The 18,515-nt window shown below is 48.3% G+C and overlaps 6 protein-coding genes across 6 annotated transcripts; 3 read left to right on the forward strand and 3 right to left on the reverse strand.

Annotated features, from left to right (window-relative positions):
* Window positions 1-100: 100 nt before the first annotated feature.
* On the reverse strand, window positions 101-3,740 carry ecd-1 (early conidial development-1). The gene has a single exon (XM_957471.2). It carries the CDS (start codon window positions 1,840-1,842, stop codon window positions 382-384), a length of 1,461 nt encoding a protein of 486 aa, XP_962564.2. The 5' UTR covers window positions 1,843-3,740; the 3' UTR covers window positions 101-381.
* Window positions 3,660-4,455, forward strand: NCU06301 (hypothetical protein). Its single transcript, XM_957470.2, has one exon. The coding sequence runs from the start codon at window positions 3,743-3,745 to the stop codon at window positions 4,247-4,249; it is 507 nt and encodes a 168-aa protein (XP_962563.1). The 5' UTR covers window positions 3,660-3,742; the 3' UTR covers window positions 4,250-4,455.
* Window positions 4,456-4,600: 145 nt separating this feature from the next.
* NCU06300 (guanylate kinase) lies at window positions 4,601-6,257 on the forward strand. The gene is made up of 4 exons (XM_957469.2): window positions 4,601-4,702; window positions 4,778-5,000; window positions 5,074-5,368; window positions 5,428-6,257. The coding sequence occupies exons 1-4, from the start codon at window positions 4,630-4,632 to the stop codon at window positions 5,482-5,484; spliced, it is 648 nt and encodes a 215-aa protein (XP_962562.2). The 5' UTR covers window positions 4,601-4,629; the 3' UTR covers window positions 5,485-6,257.
* Window positions 6,258-7,170: 913 nt separating this feature from the next.
* Window positions 7,171-9,199, reverse strand: NCU06299 (hypothetical protein; the record flags this gene model as incomplete). The annotated part of the gene is made up of 7 exons (XM_957468.3): window positions 7,171-7,323; window positions 7,422-7,433; window positions 7,489-7,551; window positions 7,666-7,984; window positions 8,051-8,068; window positions 8,627-8,648; window positions 9,046-9,199. The coding sequence occupies 7 exons, from the start codon at window positions 9,197-9,199 to the stop codon at window positions 7,171-7,173; spliced, it is 741 nt and encodes a 246-aa protein (XP_962561.3).
* A 2,131-nt stretch (window positions 9,200-11,330) lies between these two features.
* On the reverse strand, window positions 11,331-11,618 carry NCU06298 (hypothetical protein; the record flags this gene model as incomplete). The annotated part of the gene is made up of 1 exon (XM_957467.1): window positions 11,331-11,618. The coding sequence occupies one exon, from the start codon at window positions 11,616-11,618 to the stop codon at window positions 11,331-11,333; it is 288 nt and encodes a 95-aa protein (XP_962560.1).
* Window positions 11,619-14,943: 3,325 nt separating this feature from the next.
* On the forward strand, window positions 14,944-18,355 carry NCU06296 (hypothetical protein). The gene is made up of 4 exons (XM_957465.3): window positions 14,944-15,231; window positions 15,303-15,920; window positions 15,994-16,068; window positions 16,134-18,355. The coding sequence occupies exons 1-4, from the start codon at window positions 15,198-15,200 to the stop codon at window positions 17,255-17,257; spliced, it is 1,851 nt and encodes a 616-aa protein (XP_962558.3). The 5' UTR covers window positions 14,944-15,197; the 3' UTR covers window positions 17,258-18,355.
* The last annotated feature ends 160 nt before the right edge of the window (window positions 18,356-18,515 follow it).

Raw genomic sequence — 18,515 nt, forward strand, 5'->3', positions numbered from 1 at the left:
CTGAGCTTCCCCACTATTTCTTGGCACAGAAGGTCTTCTTGCACGATGTTGAAGACATGGGACACTCGAGCGTCACGCATCAGCATCATGTCAATCTGATGAAACGAAGCGTTCATAAAGGTTCCATTAATTTATCCTTTACAACAACACTATTAGTTCATTGCCGCGGCTCATCATGGACAGCATTACCTTCCTGTCAATGCGCCGTGTGAACACCATCGGACAACCACCATTCCCAGACATGCTTTACGAAGTAGACATCGCAAAATCAAGCCCATATTGATATTAGAGCCAATTCAACCACGCTTATTCCATCATTCGTACCCAACAGGATCACGTAAGCCTAATCAACAGATGATCATTGTCGGCCCCATCAAGGGCTCAAAGCTCAATCAACAACTCCTCCGTATCCTTCAAGTCCTCCATTTCACAGGCCCTCACCTTTTCCGGTTCAGTCAGTCCAAGTCCACATCCAGCGTTCTTCTCTGCCTGTTCCAAACGCCACATCCACTCATCAACACTCCTGGCGAACTGGTACAACACAAGCTGGCGTTCCTGAACCTTGCCAAGGCGAGGAAAATCGCTGCTCCGACGCATGTAAGCCAAGCTCTCCATCTCCAAGTCCCATCCGACTAGCCAGGCATGGGGATCACGGCAGCCCCAATCTTCTGTGGGGATTGGAGGTAAAGGAATGATGATATTGTTGCCTACGTTGGTAGACTCACTGTCTTTGAGGGAGGCGTGACTTTTCATTCTGCGAATGCTGTTGTTGTTCATATCGTTTGCTTTCAATGAGACGCAGCTTTTCATTGTGCGCATTGAGCCAGACCGTTTTAATTGAGATTGGACGTGTGGTGGAGCCTGAGTCTGAGCCTGATCCTGCTTCTTGAGAAGATAAGCTTTGCGCGCCTCAACAACATGTTGAACAACCTTCTTCATCACATGTGGATGAATAGGAAAACACGCTTCTTGGATATACTTCTCCTTTGCCGCTCTAGCCACCAGCGGATGTGGCCCCTTCAAGTGGTCGCCAACGATGTTCTTGTTCCCTTTTCTTCTGTGGACTTGAATGGAGAAGAAGATATCGTGGAGGCTCTCCTTGTGGAAGTCAACGAGCTTTTCCCCGTCTCCTGTTTTCTGAGCTTGACTGTACAACACCGGCCGGTCTTCCATGCTCATATTCGCAAAGTATTCTCGCAAAAACTTGGCTGTCAGCTGCGAGAGTGCTTGCGTATCATCGCGTTGATCGGTTAGGCCGCCCAGGAGGTTGACGGTCTCTATGGGGCTGAGAAAAGGATCCTGGGGTACAAAAACGAAGCCGGGAATTTGGGCGAAGAGTTTGTGACGGACGATCTCAATCCACGAAAGGAGTTCGGGCCCTCCTTGCATTTGACCAGCCCAGATCTGTTCGAGACGTGAATGCCTAGTGCTTTGCTGGTTGTAGAACTTGATGGGGACTTCGTATGGCTTGTGGTTGGCGGCATACAGGGTTACTGTGACGGTTCTCTGTGGCGTGTTGACCACGGCCCGTGGAGCCGTTGCGGGTATGTTGGATGCGCCGCGTCGAGGCACAAGCACTCGTGATTCTGCCTTGTTGTCTTCATGGCCATCGGTTTGTCCTGGAGTTTGCTTCGAAAAGTCGTTAGACGCTAGTGACGGCGGTAGCGGAGTCTGCTTGGTTGGCGTGTCACTGGACGTTCTAGGGCTAGCTGGAGGAGGTTCGATCGTGTACCGTGATGACAAAAGCGGACTGGGATGCAAAGTGATCGCGTAACGGTAAACACGTAGAAATGGGTCCGTATCGTTGAGAAGAGGCTCTTGTTGATCCAGTAAACTATCCATGTTGGTAGCAATGCTGATAGTCGTTGATGCGATGGTGATATTTTCGCGCCTGAGTTGTCTTCAGTTGACTGTGAAAGGCCAGTGGCTTAGGGCACTTGAGCATTTAACCTAATACCCAGCAAGTGTTGTCGGGTGTTGCCTTCCTGTTGGTCCTGGGTGATGGTTTGCACCCTGATTCACTTCGCTGTATCACTTTCCCCTCGAATCAACCGTTTTCCATCGCATAGGAAATTGGTGTTGTTTGATTGGAGAGAGCAACCCAAAGTCAACCGTCGACAACTCCTCTGGCTGTGAAAGCTGACTGTAAAGTCGATGACAACTTAACTTAGTGGCATGATTTCTTCTTCCTTGTGATCCTACGATTTAAGTAAAGGGACAGGCCTTAGCCGAATTTTCGCGCCGGGATTTAGGAGATATCTAGCGAGAAGTCGGGCTGATCTAGATAACTAAGGTCGGCCTTTGAGCTGCCCCCGGCAGTGTTGGTGAGCCGTTACGTATAGAGGGGAGTCCCGCTCATGGTGTTTCAAGGCAGCTGCACGTGTAACATTACACAGGCCAGGAACCGGTGGAAGTTTGTTTCGGAGCCGGTGCCGTGGTGTATACACAAAGACACTCGAACTGCGGGCTTGAGGATTGACGTGATGTCTGTACAAGTTATGATTGTTAACATTGAGCAAGACTTTCTTCCAGATCGTATTTCGCGATTCCAGAGGCAGGCCCGTGAAAGTCTTTTCCCGGGCGGGCTGGTTCAAGTCGGTTGTTGTGAATTGCAAAATCTGATTCGGTAACCTTTGCCTGGGGAAGCATATGAGTCAGAGCGCCGTGACAGCCGCAATTGCCGTGATGGGTCGTCCATGGCTTCTTAGCAACTCCAATTCCACTTGTGACATGATGAGTGGCAGTGTGAGATGAATTCTTCACAAATGAAACAGCAAGTTGGTAGGAGTGGCGACGATGTAGGTTGATTTAACCAGCTGAGCGAGGAAAGTTCACTAGGGGGGGGGCACTGGATGGCTGGAAAGATAGATGGTTCTGATGGTGATTGGAAAGTGTGGTAAGATGACTTGGGGGACGAGGGTAGAGGTAGGAAGTAGTATGCGGAGAATGGCCAAAGCTATAGTCCTCCAATGTTATTGCCCTGATGCATGCCGTTCTAGGGGCAGGGAAAGAGCAAACTGGAGGAATCAAGGCTGACATGTAGGGCAATAGTAGGCGGGCTCCTCATGTGCTACAGTTCAGAAAACCACCGGCAGTGGTTACCTGTATGAGGGCAAAGAAACAGAACGGACCTGACCGACAGCAGAATTAAAGCCTCATTGCTGGTGTTAACGGAGAAGGAGATATTCGGATCAATTCTGAAAGGGCGAACTTGGGCTTTATTCCGTGCAGGGGTGAAAAAGCAGATGAGATGGGTTAGAATGTCGTTATGATGGGGTGGGAGTCGACCCGCAGAATTAGCAATCAACCTTGTATTGGGTTAGGCCACCCGAACTCCCGCTTGAACTCGGCCACATGGTTGTCGTTGTCATCCGCTGTAATCACCCCTTTGATTGATCCGTGAAGACTTCGATATGAGGACGACAAAAGTATGAGAGAGAGTATAGCAATTTAACACGGTGTTTATGACAAGGCTGTTCAACTTCAGCCTTTGATCAAGTAATGCGGGTTGAGGGAGTCCCATTGACGGATGTGGCTTGGTGGGTGATGAGAAGGCGCCCCGATGACTCAAAGGCCGTCATCGGAGGAGGGACATGGAGGTAAATAACCGCCTTCTACCCATTCTCTGTATCTTGAAACCTTCCCTTCCTCAAACCTCAAGCAGGTGTCGATATCACGGTTCCTCGACACTGAATCAACCAATCAAGCGCCAACCACTGCGAGATTATCTCAAATTTTAGCCATGGCCGACGCGGACAAGGGACTGCCCGTCAGCTGCGAATGCGGATACATTAAGTTCCAAACGCCGTCGTCGAAGCCGCTCGGAACAGCATGCTGCCATTGCACATCATGTCGAAAACAGTCAGCCTCCTTCTTCGGTACCTCGGTCTACTTCCCGACAAGCCAAATGTTTCCGCTACCGGCCGATCTCGAGTCGAAGCTCTCCATCTTCACCCATCCAACCGAGAGCGGTAACACCATGCACTGCTACTTCTGTCCCAAGTGCGGAGTACGCGTTTTCCATGCTGGCGTGCTCCCTGATGGTAACATGCGACCTGTCGTTGCTATCAAGGGAGGAGTTATCGAATCTGGGTTGGATTGGAAGGAAATGAAGCCCAAGCATATCTACACTCGATCAGCGGTCATGGAGTTGCCCGAGGAGTGGGAGTGCTACGAGACCACTGCGCCCGCACAGTATGGCCCAGCGCCGGGAGACGATGCCAAAGGCAAGGAGACAAAGGAAGAATGAACATATGATTCCAGTTTTGTCTATAAACCATTGATGTTCCTACGTGGAGGTTGGAACAGATGTCATAGTTATCTACTCTTGTTTGCGGATGGGAATACTGGCGCACCGACATGTAGTTATAGGCTTAATGCATTGTCCCTTAGACTGCTGCGGTAACTGTTAGCGCACCATCTCCACTAGCTACATATGAGGGTTAGGGTCCTTAGGTCAGGTCGGGCTGTGACCACCAGTCCAGCCAGTCGCGGACGGTGGAGACCAAATCAGGGGCGGGGAAGAAACCCGAAGGGAGTGGGGCTGACAGCACCCCTCCCCGCCGCTGCGCTGCGACCCTGACGGATGCCAACTTTTAGCACTCAAACCGCCCGCGGTCTGGCTCCTGAATGTCCGCCATGCGCCCAGTCCGTCTTGTCAACTCCATTCTTCGAACGCGTCTCATCCACACAATGGCTCCCAGTATGCCTTTCTGCCGCTATGTTACTCTAGAGACACCATGATCCTCCCCCAATACTGACTCGGCCGCGCTGCCAGCTCTCCCTCCTGATCGTCGCCCCGTCGTTATCTCCGGCCCCTCTGGCGTCGGCAAGGGCACCCTCTTCAAGCTCCTCTTCGAGAGACACCCCGACACTTTTACTCTTTCCGTGTCGCATACCACCCGCGGCCCTAGACCCGGCGAGAAGGATGGCGTCGACTACCACTATGTCACCAAGGAAGCTTTCGAGGAGCTGAAGGCCAAGGGCGGTTTCGTCGAGAGGTACGACAGCAATCAACAATGCGCCCGGTCAGAGACACGACTTGAGAGCATGGGGGCTAACTCTCTATAACAGTGCGCAGTTCGGCAGCAACTTCTACGGAACCAGCAAGGCCACCATCGAGGAACAGTCCGCCAAGGGCAAGGTTGTCGTTCTCGACATCGAGATGGAGGGTGTCAAGCAGATCCAGGCCTCTGGCTTCCCCGCCCGCTACGTCTTTATCGCTCCCCCATCAGAGGAGGAGCTGGAAAAGAGACTCCGCGGCCGCGGTACTGATAAGGAGGAGGATATTCTCAAGAGACTGGCTCAGGCCAAGAACGAGCTCGCTTTCAGCAAGACCGGTGTCCATGACAAGATCATCGTCAACGAGGTACGTGTCGCTTGCTCATTTCAAGGCGCCGCGTACCATGAGGAGCTAACACAATATAGGATCTCGAGACGGCTTACAAGGAGCTCGAGGAGTTCGTCTATGCGCCGGTTGCCTGAACTTAGGGCAAAAGATGAGGTTTTGAATAGACAGACTATACCCTGGTGACCGCCTCTCCTTCAAAAAGTGTTGACCGCCTTGATGCCAAAACTGGACCATTTTTTCTACATGGGTGCTGTTTGCCGACATCATTGCAGTCATACTGCATCAACACCGGGCCAACTTCGTTAGCTGGCCGGTCGTCTGACCCATATTCCGGATATACTCTATAGCTAGCCAGGCCCTAATCGTCTTCAGCGATAATGGTCGGCTCGTACCGAATTTCGAGGCTGATCGAAGGTCTTACTGGCCTACAACAGGCCGTCAAAGCCAGCCCAAGTTGGTGTCTGCCTTGGAAGGACACGCACGAACCCGCTATTAGAAGAATCCGAAACCTTGCGAGCCTCTCGGCCGTTCATCTCCAAACAGTACTCTAAAAAGCATTCGCAGATCTTCTATTCAATAACAAACCACGGCACTGCTCGACACTCGCGGTAATTTAGTCACTTCCTCGTATCGGGAGCACGGAGCGTCGAATCACCAGCCCAATATCGGTTCCGCATACTCAGATACTTGGCCAACACTATCTGTGTTGAACTTTCGTGCATCTTAACCACCTATACAACCTATCTGTTCCAGGTAACACCATAACACTCAAGTCCCAGAACCTCCACGGGAAGTCGGGCACAGCATTGGAGTATGAGCCAGAGAGGGGGATAGTTAAGCTGTTTATCTAATCGACATGTTTTGCCTACATAGCGATCGCAAGAATTTACCAAGATATTTCCATACATCCTTTAGTATGTCACTTCTAGTTTTATTTGTTTGCATTGTACCCGAACGTGTTTGGTTGTTCAGCCATGTTGCCGGCTTATTTATGCATTCTTAGTCATCTGCCGTGTGGTAAGATAATCGGGAGCATTCCCACCTGGTACTTTCCTTGAGATGGTGTTATACTATTGTGGGATCCCTGGATCTGTAGGCTGAATATTATGTCTTCACACATCACAATTCTCCTCAATTTTTCGTTCACAGCGAGCAACAAGAACCCAACGACCAGCTTTCCATCCAAATGGCCATCATAGGAGCCAAAGAAGAACATGGCGAATCACGTCACGTCTGACCGAACTGATCAAGGCGGACACAATAAAGCCGTGTTCAAAACCATACCTTCTTCTGATATACCTGGTTCACATTCTTCGTGTATCAGGATCAAAATAGGCGTCAGGGTTCAACTCGTCCATGATGAACAGCCTTGAAGCTGTTGAATCCTGGGTAGAGTGTTGGAGCAGTACTCGCTCTAGGGCTTTGATTCAAGACGTGGAAGTGTACACATTACTTCCAACTTCTGAACAGCGAAACAAGAAAACCGATCCGTCCACATGACAGGGACAATATACCAGGCACTCACCATTTGCGGAACGCGAGGATAATGCCACTGTTATATATAGCAGCTACTCAGGCGAGCAGCGAGTGTCAGGCAAGGTCCTATGGGCCCAAGTTCTCGGGTACAAATTCGACAAAGCGTTTGTGCGCCTCAACAATCGTTAAGGCCGAAGCCTGCGTGGGAGGTATGTCTCGGTCCTAATTAGCCTTTGAATTTTCCGCCAGTTCAGGGAGATTTCGTTCTGGAAAAGATTGAAGTCGTTGTTGTGGACGCCCGTCAAGCCGAGACCTGCCATGGGATACCTCGCAGACGAAGCAAATTATGGCGTCGGCAACCTCGATAAGTCGCCGTTTGACCTGGCATTTGACCGGGCGGGAATTGAGCCTGACTCCAGGCTCGCATTCTTGACGAGTAAGTTGCATGAGAGCTTGGAAAACAATGCCATAATTGGCACAGGACTTCCAGCGAAGGCCTTTCATCGAATAATGTTATGTAGGAACACAACGATTTTGTCGTGTTCGATGTCTGCAACTTGGGAGGAACGTGCTTGATTTAGGGGTTGGCACGAACCTCAGGTCGTTCCTAGAACAGGGACGTGTTCCGATAGTTCTCAATTTGCGGTCTTTGCATCACACACTTCACGCTCTCTGATCTCACCCATAGAGGCATTTGGTGCATCATCAACAATATTGCGTACCATCTATATGACTAACTGTGAGAATTTTTACTAGTTTCGTCCAAGAGGAATATCATCGTCATCTCCAGAAATTCCGACTCGCCCACCCGAACCTCCAGCGGGACCCTAACCTCGTACCATACCAAGCCGTCGCCAAAGAGCGTATCGGTCCCCTGAGCAAGTAGCTAATGTCTTGGCTGATAAAAACTTTTCATGGCCTTCGACAACTACGAGGAACACAGCGGCGGACACGTCGGGGTCGAGCTGTTGGTTCAGCCTAACGCTTTCCTGTGTTCTATCGACAAAGAATTGTTCGTCCACAAGTGCATCGAAGTCTTCCTCGAAGCCTGGAGAGGCCAACTGCGGTGACGGAGTTGGCAGAGATTTGGGCCAGAGAAGGGCTGCAAAGTGAGTTACCGTATCGATGGCCTTGCAGAGGAGACTCTCGATGGCCCATCTTCCGGGCCGAGAGGTAAACTTTACGCCACGGTAGATCTCATGGACCAGGAAGTCGAGAACTTACACGACCACCTTGTGTTGTCTGTATCAGAGCGAAGGATATTAGCCGTGATAGAGCATTGATCGCGCAGAGGTAGCTGGAAGACACCAGGTTTGACATGACTACCTAGGTAAGGTACCTATCTCTACAGATCACGTACACATGTCACTGCTACATACAGGCCGCTCTCGGGCTGCCGATAGGATTTTCAGCTGTAAAATTTGGGCCACAAGACCCTACCGACACTTGCACTTGATCCAAGCCAGCTGAATTCTGGCGAAAACCTGGTTTTGGAAGTTGCAAGTATCGCCAACGTCCAAGTGCGGCTTCAGTAGGGTCTGTAGACCTCCTAATACGATGACACTCTCGAGGTGTACGGCTTGGAGCCCGGACTAAGATGTAGCAGGAGACCCGCACCTTTCCCCCATTAACCAACCTGCAGCTTTAATGGTCGGAATCCTTGACATTGTCAATTTGGGGCAGGATGAAGGCAGTAGTAGTTGGTTAATTGTGGCTGGACATCCCTACCAACTGTTCATCAGATGGTGAGTCAATCGGGCATTGAGATGCCCTTGCAGGAGCATAGAGGTAGGTAAGTACCTTAGTCTTCCCACACCATGATCTATTGGAAGAAGGAAGTTATCGACCAGCGTTTTGTTTTGAAATTAAGGCTGCGGAACGCTGGTATTCTGGTCAAGAAAAAGAAAAAAAAGAAAAGGGGAGTAGAAAGAGCATTATGTCCGCAGCTGCATGTGATTGCTTGCTGCCTACCCCACCAGCTGCAGAGTGCTCGATGCTATCCATCTGACCGTCTGAGGAAATTTCGATGGACTGCCAGAATTACAAACCTGCGGGAAGCTTCCACTTTCCAACCTTCGCGATAACTTCAGTTCCTTCCCATCCAGAAAACCACCCCGAAACAGGAAGAAACTGCGACGTTAGAGCTGCTCGTCTACTTCCCAACTAGTACAAAATCAAACGTCATACTCGTCAAGTTGACAGGATCGATCTTGCAAAACTTTTTCCACGACCAGTGAAGAAGACCGCTATTCCTGGACAAATGCCGATGGAAAGTGCGCTGAGCATGAAAGAGCTCCACAAGATGAGACCGGGACCACCACAGGCTAATTGAGCGTCATCGGCAGGGTCAACGATGATCTGCCTTGTCGACATCTTAGACAGGATTTGAAAGTGGCATAGATGGCAGATCACATCTCCGCATCTGTTTGGTTCGACTGTCAGATTCCCGTGAACCAAGATTTTTCATATATGAGCTCTTCAACAGACGATGGCAGCGGTTGGTTCACTGCCATTTTTGCAGTTCCCAACATACCAGGTTGTCCCCCGTTACATACAACGAGTTCTAGACCTCATCTACACTCTGAATATGAAAATTATGACCCCTTCTGGGGTGTTATCAGCAGAGATCCTGGAACTGGAGACACCAAGGTTATATCGTAACAAAATTCATGTATACCTTATTTCAAGTCACTGACTGATGGCACCCATCACAACCAAAATAACTGATGCGGCACGGATCACTACACGTGTCCTACTCTTCGGAGCGCGGCCGAGAAAACGTCTCCTAGCCACCAGTTACGTCATTCTCACACTTCCGGATACAGATGTTGAAGTCCACTTCGCTTCTTTCCCGCCCATCCAGACGTATGTCCTCTCCACCTACGAACATGCCAAGCGCGACACGCCTCTTACCTGCCCCATCATCTTCCATACCACTACGGGCATCGACATGGTGTCCGCTGGAGTCCGACCCGAAATCGCCGCCGACCGTGTCAACATGAACCAAATTCGTATCGGACTCATATGCGCCAACCCCATATACTCTTCTGGACATTCTCAAGCCTTTCCAACCCCACCCCCAAGCCCCCCCAGACGTACCCGTACATCAAAAGGCTGACCCACTCTGTGTCCCCTTGCTATGCATCCCATGGGATATCTACCTAAACTTGTTCTCCATCATTGTTGCCGCCTTTCTTGAGAGCAATCGCGGTCCCCTTCAGTAATGTCCTCACTTGAACATTGATGAGGAAACAAAGCGAAGGAAATTTTATGATTATGTACAGTGGTATTACTCATGCTCGAAAGGATGGTGCTGGAAGAGATGAGAAGGGTTGCACCTGGGGGGTGTTAGGGTTGAACGATATCGATGGAGGAATGATAACGCCATTTCCCCTACCTTGTTTCCGGCAACTACATGCACCCAACATACCAAAAGCCCGCATCATCTAAAGGTTTTTGATCTTGTTTAGATTAACAATAATTCTCGTACTTCTCTTTTGCTCACATTAGGGTGTTATTGCGGAGTGTCCAGGTGGTGTAATAATTCACCAAGGGGGCGCAATGCTGCAAATATTCGAGGATCCGTTGTTGTCCAAGGGAAAACATTACATTACATCCCGTGGGACTAGCATAGTCACGAATATAAACTGCATAGTGATCATAAATGAGGGATAGCGCCATTGACGATGTACAAGATGTGTTCATGGATGATCAAGTAGAGCCACGCGTGCGCTTCAAGTACCATATGTTGTGGGATATTACAATCCGAACCCATACCCGGAACCACCAACGGGGAACAAACCAGCTACTGCAAGAACCTCAATCGAGATCACTACCTCTATGTACCTTTCCGTAGTGAATACTCGAAGGGATCCTTTTGATGATATTCCCGGCAATCCTTCAGTCATAATTGCCCGGCATGAAACATTTTCTGATCTACTCCTGCCAGGACATCTGATGAACCGTCGTTCGCCAAGAAGATCCAGCTGCAACTGAACCAATCACCTCCTTTCTCATGTCCCAATTGGGGAACTGGACAGTGCCACAGCAGGGGTTTTGGCCATCGCCAAAAGTTCCACTTACAGAGTGGAGTCGTTCGTTCTGACCATGTGCAATTCATGTTGAGCGACATGGCATTATAGGTGCGTTGGAAGAATTAAGGCTCAGTTTCGGGGATGACAACGGAGGCATGCGAATGCTCGTAGAAGTAAACCGAAAAACATAACGGCTTATGGTTGGGGTACCAGAGGGGAAACGAGGACAGGCACCTGTCATGATACTGTACAGCAAGGTCGGTCACAGTGCAAGTGTGAGGTGTTAACTGTATTTCCTAGTAAGACTCCAGTGGGCTGAAAACACCACTGCAGGTTCAAGACAGAAGCGGGCAGGATGCGAAAAATTCCAAAAGAGACAATGGGGAGGGCTGGACTTAGGGAACAATGAGTGACAGCACCAATGGTGCCAGTTACCAAAGTAGAAGTTCACAATGGTTGGCCTTGTGCGCTTAAATCGGCTTTTGTCTCGGAATGGCATGTTTTGGCGTAACTACAGCGAATTCGGCAACAGCAGCATTCTGCCGCGCGAACGGACATGCGAGATCCTGTTCCAAGCCCTCGATTTTCTCGTCTGGGAGGCTCAACCCCAGTGAGAACCTCAATATCATGTCGCATCCCTCAAAAGATATCATCAAGCGGCTTTTTGTGGAGGTCGTCGACGTAGCGACCCGATTCGCGGACACTTCTTGAGTGCCGCCAAATTCCTGGGAGTCCCACCACTTTGCCGCACAGAGCATCTTGGATCCCCTCATGCGAGAAGACTCTGATCGATACGAGCGCATGCAAGCACCATGCTGGAAAAAAAGCCATTTCCCAAACGTGTTCGCGGCGCTTTTCATCGCTATTGTCGACGTCCGTGAAATTTCTCTGATCGACGAGCTCTACGATTCTTATACGTAGCTGACATGCGGGTGTTATCTCCGATCGCAGTGTCCACGGAGCCTGGTCGCCCGTACCTATGGATGCGCATAACGCCAAATCCTGTGTGGAGGCATGAGTGTAACACCAATCAATGCAGGAACAGGTACTTTGCAAAATCGAGTCACGAGAGATTAGTATCAAGCTGAGACTTCCAACTTCCTTATAATCACCGCTCGATGATTTCGGTCGAGAGGTTCAGAAGGGTCGAACCGACAACTTAAGCCCAGCGATGTACTTCACCGGGTACGAAGATTAGGAGCGGGAAGAACGTTCATGATCAGAGTAGAGGTATTCAGTTGCCTGGAGATGTTGGGGTGGGGTTGTGAAACTCGGTATAGCTTCGGAAGTAAAGGGAAGCATGTCAGCATGCAATGCTACCACACAGGGCGACATGGCAGGGGCAGTATATACAGGCAAATGCCCTGATGGTTGACGTATGTATACCACTTCAATCTCGACTGTCTACATAGTACACTCCTATCTCTTTGGCTGACCAAAGTTATTATTTTTAGCGTCGACACGGTTTTTGGCTAACGAAACCCTACAGGTACTACATGTATGCAGCTTAGTGGCAATCATTTTATCAGCTACTTTACTACACATCAGTCCTGAAAAGTTTGTTAGCGCCATACACGCCCCACATCCTTTTATAAGGGGGGTAACAGGGGGGGCTGCAGGCGGGACTGGTCTATCTACACGTTCTGATTGGCTGAAATCGCTTAATTTCAAGGTGAGAAAGAGTCGATAGGAGGGATTCAAGCGGCCACACACAAACCTCAACCTTGTCAATCCCCCTTATACTAGCTCAGAATCACTAGAATCACCTAAAATACCCCCTCATTACCTTCTATAATTAGAAAAGTTATAGCACATTTACAGGACATTTCCAACGGTCCCGTCACATTCAACCAATCAAATTTCAGGATCACTCGCCAGAATAACTAATAAATTAACAATTTTTCTAAAAATTACAATTTTAATTAGAAGTATATAAATTACCTAAATTACTAAATAGATTTAAAAAGTAGTATAAATACTAGATTTCAATTGGAATCAACGAAATCTGAAATATTAAAGTAAATATTTACTTTACACACATACTACTTCTTAGCCCGTACACAAACAAACACCAATAATTAATTAGTCAATCACATACAACCCTCTTTTTTAAATCTACTCTTTTACATACAACCCTCTTTTACTTATACTCTTTTAAATTTACTCTTTTACCCTCTTACACCTACTTTTTACCTATTTTACTAATTATCCTTAATCCTAGTACCTCGCTAACTCCCCTAGATTCTTAACCCCTTTTGATAAAAGGATAAATACTATAAATTGAATTGTAATACTGATTATAATAATAAAGAGAGCTTTATTTGTACTAGCGAGCTAAATTATAACTATAGCGAGTGCAGTACCGAAATAAGGAGCCCGCTGTACAATTTAGAGATTCTCCCTTTTACCTTACTATAATATACTATTATAACTATACCTAATTAGTACTTCTATTTTCTAGATTATTATTATATATTATTTATTACTAACTATTATCCTTAGTACCTCGTTTACGGTCATTCTTACTTAAATTCGAAGGTCCCACCCCGCCTTAACTATAATATACCTACAATACCCACAATACTTGTACGCCGCTATCGTCGTCGCCGCAAAACCCCTTATTATTACCCTCGCCCGGCGCTAATACTTCATTAATTAACTCCGCCGAGTTATTCTTTACTTCTTAGCCGTCCCCCTAAAAAAAGAAGGCAGTACTAACTATATATAAGGAGCATATTATTTACAAAGTACTTCGTACGTATACGAAAATGGATTATAAGGATATTACCGCTACTTTTAACCTTATTATTTAGTAAATATAGTATACCTATTTCTATAAGGCTATACCTTACTACTATACCGGGGGTAAACCTCTTACAATTCTACCAACCTTAATTCAAATTCTTTTTCAATATATAAATATACCTATAAAATCAAAGAGGTTCCTATCGTAGGAGGAATTAGGAAGGCGTATCCCCGAGCTTAATTAATATAGCCGTTACACTATATAGGCTGCAATAGAATTTTAAAGCATCCGTTGTATTAAATAACCAATTCGCCTTCTACTTACTATAATAACCCGTCGTACCCGCCTCCAATTCGCTTTATAGTAGATTAGTTTTACCCTATTTAAATAGAAGACTTAGATTTAGTCCGATAAAATGTAGGTAAATAGTATTAACAAAAGTCGCCATTTCATTACTATATTCAAAAGCGAAAATTCTAATAACTTTACTAAAATCAAGTAGAGGGCTTATAAATAAATATATTAAACTTACTTTACTAGTACAATAAAGGGCACTACCCTATTTTAGAACTATAAAGATTAGGGTATAATTACTAGCAAATCTTATCAAACCCATATCCTTCCTCTCCTACACTAATTCTAGTAGTAAAACCCGAATTTCATTATTATACAAAATAACACCCCCTCTTACAATTCAAAGGCAACGAGGGCATTTATAACTCAGACCTTCAACGGCGCTAATATCGTAGTATAGCCGCCGCACTCACCAGATCTCAACCCTATTGAAAATATGTAGTATTAGATGAAGAACTAGATTGAGCGTAATTACCTAATCCGGCCAATTAGACTTACCCTTAAATCTACAATTAAATAAGTATAGGAGGCAGTACTAGCTGACTACCTTCGTCGGCTAGTACACTCAATGCCTAGAAGAATGCAAGCGGTTATTGCAGCGAATAGTGGATATATTGGATTTTGAGTAAGGTAATAGATACGAAGCGGTATTCGGAAACCCTAGTTTTTAATATAGTAAATTAACTGATTCTCCATCACTCTTTTCTCCCTATTCGAAAATCGTAGGCTCCACATGTGCAATTCTATTGGATTTATTCCCTGTCAACCCCCTTGTCATTCCCCTGTCAAAATCCCCTGTAAGTACCGAGCTAACGAACTTACCAGGACTGATGTGTATGGTAGTCTTCCAGACATCTGGTGCGATAAGACTGTCGGGCGGATCTGTCAAGAGTAGTAGCTGCATACTTTTGTGGGGCGCGCCAGAATAAAGTGAATGAATCGACCAACGAGATCATCCAGCAGCCGTTCAGCAGCGATCCCATGGAGAAGTGATCGTCGGGGTGGCTTTGAAGGATTGAGGGATTTGTGTAACCACACGAGGTTGTGGTGGCTTTTCGGTCCCAATACCGGAGGATAAAATCCTTTCTCTGGTTTCAGGCGGTTCTATAAAGTGAGGGTGGAAAAGACATGGCGTCGACAAGACATAGCCACGGTGTTGTGAACTGAGAAAAGGACCATCTTTCTCAACCCAACTCATGACTCCATAAACACCAGTCTGGGTAACGCAATTATCACCATGGAGACCATTGACCTAGTCATCATCGGTTCAGGTAAAATCTCGCCTGGCTGGCCGGCTGCAGTGCGCCACCACAAAATGACTAACCAACCTTTGCCAAAACAGGCCTCTTTGGCCTCGCCATGGCCAAAACCTACCACCAACTCCATCCCACCCTCACCCTCGCCATCTTCGACAAAGCCGAAACCATAGGCGGTGTCTGGGCCGAGGAACGCCTTTACGACGGCCTACGCACCAATAACCTCAAAGGAACCTACGAATATCTCGACTACCCCATGAGCCCCGAACTCTTTGGGGTCAAACCCGGGGAGTACATGACGGGTCCCGCAATGCACAAGTACCTCTCCAGCTACGCCGAGGCGTTTGGCATCAAGGATAAAATTCGGCTTCGGCATACGGTGTTGGAGGCTGCGCATCAGGATGGGGTAGAGGGTGGGTGGGTGTTGACGGTGGAAAGTCCCGATGAAGGAATGACGAAGAAGAAAGTGTTTGCGAAGAAGATGGTGATGGCGACTGGACTGACGTCCGAGGCTTTTTTGCCGGATTTTAAGGGGCAGGAGGCATTTGGGGCGCCGCTGTTTCATAGCAAGGAGTTGAAGAGGTATGAGGGGACGTTGGAGGGGGAGACAAAGGTTGTCACGGTGCTGGGGGGAACAAAGTCGGCTTGGGATGCGGTGTATGCGTATGCGTCCAAGGGGATCAAGGTTAACTGGGTTATTCGAGGTGAGTACGGGCTCGATGTGAGGGGGTTTTAGGAAAGTAGGGCGTTTGACTGACCGAGGCGATGAGAACGCAGAGAGCGGGCATGGACCGGCGTGGATGGCGCCGTCGTTTGTTACGCCTCTTAAGTTATGGTTGGAGGCGTTGGTTCGTAAGTAAACCTCGGGAAACACATGGCTCATTCGCGATAGGCTAACCACGGCTGTCATTCATCAGACACACGAATTTTGACATGGTTTTCGCCATGTGTCTGGGGAGCTGCCGACGGCTACTCACTGATCCGGAGGTTTTGGCACGGAACAGCCATCGGACGAGCAGTCACCAATGCGTTCTGGTGGGTCTTGGGAAACGACGTCAAGACCATCAACAAGTACAGTTCGCATCCAGAGATCAAGAAGCTCGAGCCTTGGTCGCCGGCCATGTTCGTTGCCTCGAGCTTTTCCATCCTCAACTTCCCATCTGACTTCTTCGATCTCATCCGCAAAGGCACCGTCGATATCCACATTGCCGACATCACGAGGTTGTCACCAAAAACGGTGCATCTTTCCGACGGATCCCAGCTGGAAACCGAGGCCTTGTGTTGTGTCACGGGGTGGAAGCACGTACCGCCTGTAAAATTTCTTCCAGAGGGCATCGAGAAGGACATAGGGCTGCCTCACTCCCTGGACGGTAACGCTGAGCCGATTTTTACGGACGAAATGGTGGCGCGAGCAGATGAGGAAATTTTCTCGAAATTTCCCCGACTCAGGAACCAACCGATCATCAATAAGAGATACAAGCCCATGACGGAAACAGAAGGCCTGTCAACGAAAGATGAGACCGTTCTCCAAGCCCGCCAAACTCCCTGGACGCTCTATCGGTTCATGGTGCCGCCCTCGCCGCGGTTTCTGGCAACGAGAGATATCGCTTTCATCGGTTGTTTCTGTAGCTTCTCTTCGGGGCTCACTGTTTATCCCCAGGCACTTTGGATCTGCGCATTTCTCGACGACAAGTTGCCCCTGAGTGTGATGCCGTCCAGAAAAGCTTTGCTTGAGGGGAAGTCGAAGCTCAAGAACGAGGCGTTGGGCGAGAAGGGAAAGACCGTGGAGCAGGTGCGATACGAGACGGTTCTCCAAGCACGATTTGGAAAATGGCGTTATCCGGCGGGTCATGGACACCAGTTCCCCGACTTTGTGTTTGATGCATTGCCATATATTGATTCGATGCTTGGTGACCTGGGATTGAAGGTTCACCGGAAGAAGAGCTGGTTGGCCGAGATGACAGAACCGTATGGACTCGAGGACTACAAGGACATTGTCAGCGAGTATGCAGAGAAGTATGAGGGGGAGATGTGTGCTTGATGGAGTTGTGCCACGCACTTGGCGTTTGTTGGGTTGTCCGCTCCGAGAGTATGCCGCTTAAGTTAAAATTCGATCTCGATCTGTGGGTTGCTTCGGTTCGTTCATGGGCAGCCAACTTAGGCTATCATACCTTGATCAAGTGATTCACTTATCCATCCTCAGTTTTCACAACCATGTCCTCTGTTTGACACTTGAATCGCACTATTAAAAGGCGGTCGTGATCAGTTCGTTGGTTGGAACCTGGGGGTTCGTTTTTCATATCCAACTACTGGAACATCAAGGCCTCGACGGTTAATGTGAGAAACGTCGGCACGGCATAGCATCAACATGGCTTTCACCAGGGGCGATATATTAGACTCTCGTCTTTCACCCTTCTCCAGCCTTTTCCCATCCATCAGCACCATCGAACATTGACACCATAAGGGAACTCAATCCGAGAAAGCAACCACAATACCCATTATTGCCAGTCCTATTTATCCCACCCTCACAAGATGTCCGGAAACACCTCTGGATTCAGCAGTTACAACCCTAACACCTCCAGCTCCGGCTCCGGCTCTGGCTCTGGCGCCGGCTCAAGCGGCACTAGCTCATCTGCCTGGAAGTCCAATGCCTCCGAGATCCGTGACGTCAGCAAGTCGTTCAGCTCCACGGCTTCGAGCTCGACCGACAGCAAGGTCAAGAGCTACGCCGCATCCGAGGCCTCCCGATGGGATAGCATGGCCAAGAATGCCGATTCCATGGCAGATAAGAAGTAGTAAGGTCATGGAGAAATGGGCCATTGCATTCAACACAGAAGCCTTGAGAGAGTGAGATGATGGGGAGAGGAAAAGGATGGGAAGCATGGAAACAAAAGAAGAATGGGAAGGGAAGGGATTGGAATGGGAATGGGAAAGATCACGCTACTTGAAAAAGATAGGATGAGGGCCGGACAAGGACAAGATGTTCATTTTGAGCGTTGAGGACAAGAGTCCGTCGGGGAGGAATCTGCGTGAGACGTTCTAGAATTCGAGGGCCAATGGCAATGGCACTCTTTCCGGGTCTGATAACGGGAATTGGGACGAACGGCAAGTTGAGTGAAAAATATTTGAAGAAGATAAATTCGGGAGAGACAGCGACGAAATGGTTACCATTTATTAGGTAGGTACCCATCGTCAAGTTTCCAGTGATTGTATTGCAATGTGTTGTGACTGAGAAGGGGAGTAATATGCAGTGTCGACTCGAGTCGGGTGCCAACACAAATTTCCAATTCTGTGGCAGA

The sequence above is a fragment of the Neurospora crassa genome, linkage group IV (assembly GCF_000182925.2).
Source record: "Neurospora crassa OR74A linkage group IV, whole genome shotgun sequence".
In the NCBI taxonomy this organism is placed as follows: Eukaryota; Fungi; Ascomycota; class Sordariomycetes; order Sordariales; family Sordariaceae; genus Neurospora; species Neurospora crassa.